The 7,233-nt window shown below is 37.2% G+C and overlaps 1 protein-coding gene across 1 annotated transcript; it reads left to right on the forward strand.

Annotated features, from left to right (window-relative positions):
* LOC102891705 (olfactory receptor 52A5-like) lies at positions 1 to 1,108 on the forward strand. Its single transcript, XM_015592333.1, is given in 2 exon segments — positions 1 to 914; positions 1,003 to 1,108. Coding segments are annotated over 2 exon segments (1,020 nt in total).
* The last annotated feature ends 6,125 nt before the right edge of the window (positions 1,109 to 7,233 follow it).

A 7,233-nucleotide genomic window follows, 5' to 3' on the forward strand; every position in this document is an offset into this window, starting at 1 on the left:
ATGAAAGATGAAACAGCCATACTACTACGTGATTCTACTGGTCAAATCACCACGCTCATATTCAATGGCTCGGTCTTCACGCCCTCTGTACTAACTTTTGTTGGGATTCCTGGCCTGGAGTCAATGCAGTGTTGGATTGAGATTCCATTTTGTATCATGTACCTCAGTGCTGTGATTGGAAATTCCCTAATTTTAGTTATAATCAAATATGAATAGTTATAATCAAACAGCCTCCATAAACCCATGTATATTTTTTTGGCCATGTTAGGGGCGACAGACATTGCATTTAGCACTTGTATTCTTCCCAAAATGTTAGGCATCTTCTGGTTTAATTTGCCAGATATTTCTTTTGAAGCCTGTCTTCTGCAAATGTGGCTTATTCACTCCTTTCAGGCAATTGAATCAGGTGTCCTATTGACAATGGCCCTAGATTGCTATGTGGCCATCTGTGACTCCTTGAGACATGCCACTCTCTTTTCCCAACAACTCTTGACTTACATTGGAGTTGAGGTGACACTCAGGGCTGCCATTCTTGCAACACCATGCCTGGTACTTATCAAATGTCATCTTAAACTCTACCGAACCATAGTTATCTCCTACTCTTATTGTGAGCACATGGCCATTGTGAAACTAGCCACTGAAGATATCCGAGTCAACAAAATATATGGTCTATTTGTTGCCTTCACTATCTTAGGGTTTGATATAATCTTTATCACTTTGTCCTATGTTCAAATCTTTATCACTATCTTTAAACAGTCCCAGAAGGAGGCACGATTCAAGACTTTTAATACATGCATTACCCACATTTGTGTCTTCCTACAGTTCTACCTCCTTACCTTCTTCTCTTTCTTCACACATAGGTTTGGTTCTCACATACCACCATATGTTCATATCCTTTTATCAAACCTTTACCTTTAGTCTCACCTTTTCTCAATCCCATTGTCTATGGAGTGAAAAACAAACAAATACCATATGTTCTTACCTTTTATTAAAACCTTTACCTTTAGTCTCACCTTTTCTCAATCCCATTGTCTATGGAGTGAAAAACAAACAAATCCGTGACCATGTCCTAAAAATATTTTTCTCCCCCCCAAATCTTGATCATTAGTAGCTACTTACATAGAGATTTTAGGTTGGTTCAATGTAGCAACATGGCTATGGTGAAAAGTTATATCTTCTACAAATATCTTTATCTGAAAAAAAACTTTAAATTTTAGATACTCATAATTCAGGTTGGTATTTAACAAATCATAAATAATTAAAAACTTTAGTTTGCTACTCATATAGGAGTAAAACTTCCTTATGCTGAGATTTCAAATTATTTCCTATTTGAAATTATTCCTCTGTTTTTTGGCCTATCTGTTTAAACTTAGAGATTTCTCTCTGGCAACACATAGATGTACATTTTTTTTAAAAATTGCAGAAAACTACACAATGCCAGGGAACTTTCAAGGACCATGTCACATATCAATGTTCTCAAACTGCTAACTCAACCCATAGCTGTAATTCTGGCTACATATTATTTTCTGATATTTGTTTGTGAATCTATATTTTTTGACTAATTTGGAATCACATCTATTTTTGTCCACTTTCTCTGAAAAACTGTTTAACATAAAAATCATATAATACCAATAACAGCAACAAAAAAAAATTATACAGTGCATACCATAGACTATAAAAATGAATTTGTGTAGGAAAGAATGTACAAAAAATATAGATAAAAATTAGGATATTCACAAATATACTTTTTTTGGAAGCAAAAATGTGATCAGTACTTAAATAGAAAACATCCTTCTAGAGGCACACATTTTAATGATTTCACCCAATTGAGTTTTACCCAACTGAAGGTTGAAGTTCCAAAATAGAATACATAAAAGAATAATCTGACTGCATTTTGTAATTGGCTACTGTAAGTATCTTGAGTACGAGACCTGTGTCTTATTTATACTTGTATCAATAATGTATAAGACAATGCCTGAGACTTTTTAGAATCTCAGTAATAATTACATTGAATAATGAACAATTTAAATGTCTTCCTGATTTTGATCAATGGTATTCGAAAGCAACAAATCTGGAAGTTTTAAGGTTATAATGAATATCATCATACAGAAAATCTACATATTAGAAGGTTTATTACAATATTAGTGAGGTAAACAAAGATGGAGACTTACATATTCCTGAAATAAAGTATAAGCCAAACACAAAACTGGCATACAAGAAACTGACTCCTAAAACAGAGACTTCAGATTTTTCTTCACTCTTTGTCTATCCACTGTCCACATACCTTCATCCTCTTTCAAGATGCTGCATCAATAGAGATCGGGCACCCTGAGATAATCATGCTAAGCAAAATAAGGCAGACAGAAAAAGTTGAAAACCACATGATATCACTTATATGTGGGATATAAACCTAAAAGCAACTAATGAGCAGGACAAACAGACTCATGGACATGGACAATAGACTAGTGGTTACCAGAGGGTGGGGAAGGAGGGGATAAGGAGGAGGTAGATGGGGTAAAAGGGGTCAAATATGTGGTGACAGAAAGAAATCTAACTATGGGCAGTGAACATACAAAGCAATATATAGATATACACACATACATACATATATATGTGTATGTAATGTATATATACACATACATACATATGCCTTACTGTTAATTGTACACCTGAAACTTACTGGATTTTTTTAACCAATGTCACCATAATAAAAATTAAAAAAAAATTTTTTTCTCTGATTTCTCAAATTTTCTTTAATCAGCTTTTAAGACTGAGAACCTTTATATGTGGGATATAAACCTAAAAGGAACAAATTAACAGGACCAACAGAGACTTAGGGACATGGACAATGGACTAGTAGTTACCAGAGGGTAGGGGGCGGAGGAGGAGGGGAGAGGTAGATGGGGTCAAATATTGGGGGTAGGGGGAGGGTAAAGTGGATAAAGGGGATCAAATATATGGTAGCTGAAGAAAACTGGACTTTGGGTGGTAATCATACAATAGAAATATAGATGTCCAATTACAATGTACATCTGAAAATTATATAATCGTATTAACCAATGTTACCCCAATAAACAATAAAAAAAGACTGAGAACCAATAAGATGATTTTTAAAAAGAACCAAGTAGACAGAGAGAGACACTTCATTCTCTAATTTTGAACAGATTCACTGTCAAAGAAGAACAAACCCAAGAAAACATCTCACTATAAAAAAAGGAAAAGACAATGTCATTTAATATGCAGAGGTAGGAAATAATTTGGGGAAAAAATCTTGTTAAATAAAGCAGTAATAATTCTGAGTCATATGTTTTTGGTTTTCAATAAAATGTATGTAAATAAACATAAACCCTGTAAAGTAAGAAATAAAAATATGGCGACAGAAGGAATAAAACAACATGTTAATGATATGAGACATGAATACATGTTTAAATGAGATAATAAACAATTAACTTATTTTAATTTTGTATTAGATCATTAAATATTTTAGGAAGTTGTGGTATCCATAGTACATAGTAAATAATTGAAGAAGACATCGTCCCCTCAAAAGAAAGAAAAACGGCAAATATATGAACTATTTCCAAGAGGTTATCATACATAAAGAATAAAGAATAGATATAATAATTGTGATATTCCTGAATAAGAAACCAAAAGAAATATAATACATTGATACAAACAGATTAATCTTGAGTGAATTGAGGAACCATATTTCAAAGAATGAATATAAAATGAACCAAAATACATAAATGAAATGAGAAAAACATCTATATTTAAAATATATATATCAACCTAGATTTATGAAGAAAAAAAGAAAACACATTCTGCGTGCTTTCAAATAAATAGTTTAATTTATCTTCTGGAGTAAGAAGAAAGGTAAACAAAGACCTTAAAATTTATATATTATGAAACAAAAAATATAATTTTATATAAAGAATATAGGGTATAATACAACTGTACGTTAATGCTATTCAAGCTTATAATTAAAGAAAGTAATAGCAAGACGTCTTAATTGAGCAACTATTATTCATATCTAAAATAGAAGGTTAGAAATAGTAAGAGTAGAAAGTTAAGTTCCACTTCTGGGTGCATATTTATCTGAAGAAAACAAGAACAGTAATTCAAAAAGATATATGTACCCGGATTCCGGTTAAGACGGTGTAGTAAGTAAATACTGTGCTTGCCTCCTTTCACAACCACATCAAAAATACAACTAAAATACAGAACAATCATTATTGAAAATTATTTAAAGACTAGCTGGACAAAAGTCCTACAACTAAGCACATACAGAAGAAGCCACCCCCCAGCCCAGGGTTCCACTGTTGGGAAGAGAAGTCCCCACAAAATTTGGCTGTGGGAAAACCGGTGGAGATTGTGGCTGAGTGAGGTACAGGGCTGTGGGAGATCCAGGCATTTCTCTTAAAAGGCCCATGCACAGTCTTACCTGCTGATAGACTCACTCACTCTGAGCTTCAGCGCTAGGACATCAGCTCCAAAGCCACCAGGGATATAAGGGGAGAATCTGAATTGTGTGGATTGAGGGCAAGTGTTGGAGGGGCAGTTTTCTCCCAGACAGAAGTACTGGTAGATACCATTGTTTCTTTGTTGAGCCCTCCTCACTCCTGGCATCCTGACGCAAGGAGCCACCATATCTGTGTCTCCAGAAACCTAGTGGTCTCATCCTGGTGATTTCCTGAGACCCGCCTCACCCAAATTGCAGGCCCACCTAAGCCATTTCCAGTGGTGGTTTTTTTCATGTAAATGGCCTGTCTTGGCTGTTGCTGCAGACTTTCCTAAAGTATGTCAAAAGTTTATAAAACCCAAACAATCAGCATCTGGCCTCAGCATGCCCCATACCTCTTGCTCAGTAACAGCAACAGCCAGCCTCGGTTCACCACTTGGCTTCTCGAGGTACCTCCAAGCCCAGCTCAAGTGGTGGCCATCTGTGGATTGCTTGGTGGCCCGTGCCAGATGACCCTGGACAGAGCACAAGCTGTGGTTGGACTTGACCTATAGGGGTGCCCCTCCTAGAAGGCCCTTGGGCCAGCACACCTGGTGGTCACTTTGGACTGAGCCAGACCTTCACCTGGGGCTACATCTGAGGACAACACACCCAGAGGGCAGACTGGGCAAGCACCAGAGCTCTGCTAAAGTGAATCCTGCTCTGTGCAATCAATTCCTGCACAACTCCATGGTAGTCACCAGCCAATCTTTAAAACCAATCAATATGAGGGTAAGTCTTTCCCATTGATGCTCAAAGAGCAACCAAGTCTCAACTACAACAAAAGGGCACACAAGACCCATACAAGGAATATACCTTGAACACCCAGCTCAAGTGACTAAGAAGATTGCACCACTGGGCCCCATAGGACACCTACTACATAAGGCCACTCTACTAAGACTGGGAGACCTAGCAGCTCTACCCACTACATAAAATAAACATAGGGAGGCAGCCAAAATGGGGAGACAAAGAAACATATACTAAATGAAAGAACAGAACAGAGCTCCAGAAAAAGAACTAAACAAAATAGAGATGAGCAATCTACCAGATGCAGAGTTCAAAACACTGGTTATAAGGGTGCTCAGTGAACTTAAGGGAAGAGTAGATGAACTCAATGAGAACATCAATAAAGAGATAGAAAACATAAAAATGGAGATAGAAAACAAAACAAAACAAAAAACAGTCAGAAATGAAGAATACAAGGACTGAAATGAAGAATACCTTAGGAGGTAGATTAGGTGAAGCAGATGATCAAATCAGTGATGTAGAAGATCAAATCAGTGATGTAGAAGATACGGTAGTAGAGGATACCCAATTAAAACAGCAACAAGAAAAAAGAATAAAAAAAAAATGAAGATAGTTTAAGGGGACAACATCAAGTTTACCAAAATTTGCATCACAGGAGTACCAGAAGAAGAGAGAGAGCAAAGAATTAAAAACCTATTTGAAAAAATAATGATGGAAAACTGGAAAACTTTCCTAACTTTGTGAAGGAAATAGACATACAAGCCTAGAAAGTACAGATAATCCCAAACAAGATGAACCCGAAGAGGCCCACACCAAGATACATTGTAATTAAAATACCAAAGGTCAAAAACAAAGAGAGAATCTTAAAAGCAGCAAGAGAAAATTAATTAGTTATCTACAAGGGAGCTCCCATAAGACTGTCAGCTGATTTCTCAACAGAAACTTTGCAGAACAAAAGTGGTTGGCATGAAATATTTAAAGTGATGAAAAGTAAGGTTACTCTACTCAACAAAGCTATCATTTAGAATTTAAGGACAAATAAGGAGCATCTCAGATGAGAAAACCTAAGGGAGTTCATCAACACCAAACCAGTTTTATATAAAACAGTAGAGTCTTCTTTAAGAAAAAGAAAAAAATATTAAAAATATGAATAACAATTTCTTAAATTTAAATGGATTAAGCGCTCCAAACAAAAGACAGTGTGGCTGTATGGATAAGAAACAAGACCCCTATATGTTGTTTACAGGAGACCCACTTCAGATCAAAAGACACACACAGACTGAAAAGGATGTAAAAAGATATTTTATGGAGGAGCTGAAAAAAATGGCATAGATAATAGAGGCTCTGTTCATCTCTCTGGTGATCAAATCAAAATAGTGATGGCAACAAGGAACAAGTAGCAAGAAAAAATCTCCTGGGATCTTGATGAACAAGCCATACAACTAGGGAGAAATCCTAAAAAGCACTCTGTAACGGCAGAAAGTAGGATGAGGAAAGGGTGCAGGGACGCTTGGTCTCGAGAGGCTGAGTGAGGCAGACGCTGTGGCAGGGTCAAACTCCTCTTAAAGGGGCCACATCTGCAAGTGGATTTTCACTGTGACAGACCTGCTCGCTCTGAGCACCAGTGCCGATTCGTCTGCACTCAGGGGGCACCAGGGACTTACAGGGAGACATTGTTGGAGTGAGGGCCAAGGCAAGACTCGCTCTGTACAGAAGTGTTGGCGGTATCCATTGTTCCCTATTGGGCCCTCCCCGCTCCCAGTGCACGGACACAGCAGCACAATAGCCATGAGATCATCAAACTGGATAACAGAGGTCACTCCACTCAGAGGATTCCCTGAAACCCCACCTACCTGAACTCACTGCCCTACCCAAGCCATATGCAGGTAGATTCTCAGAAAGTCAGGTGCTCCTTGCTGAGCAGCAGCTAGACTTACATTGGAGGCAGGTGGCCTCAGTTTCTGGTGCTGCCTTTTGAGGCAACTATAAGC

Source organism: Pteropus alecto, unplaced genomic scaffold (genome assembly GCF_000325575.1).
Source record: "Pteropus alecto unplaced genomic scaffold, ASM32557v1 scaffold395, whole genome shotgun sequence".
NCBI classification, from domain to species: Eukaryota; Metazoa; Chordata; class Mammalia; order Chiroptera; family Pteropodidae; genus Pteropus; species Pteropus alecto.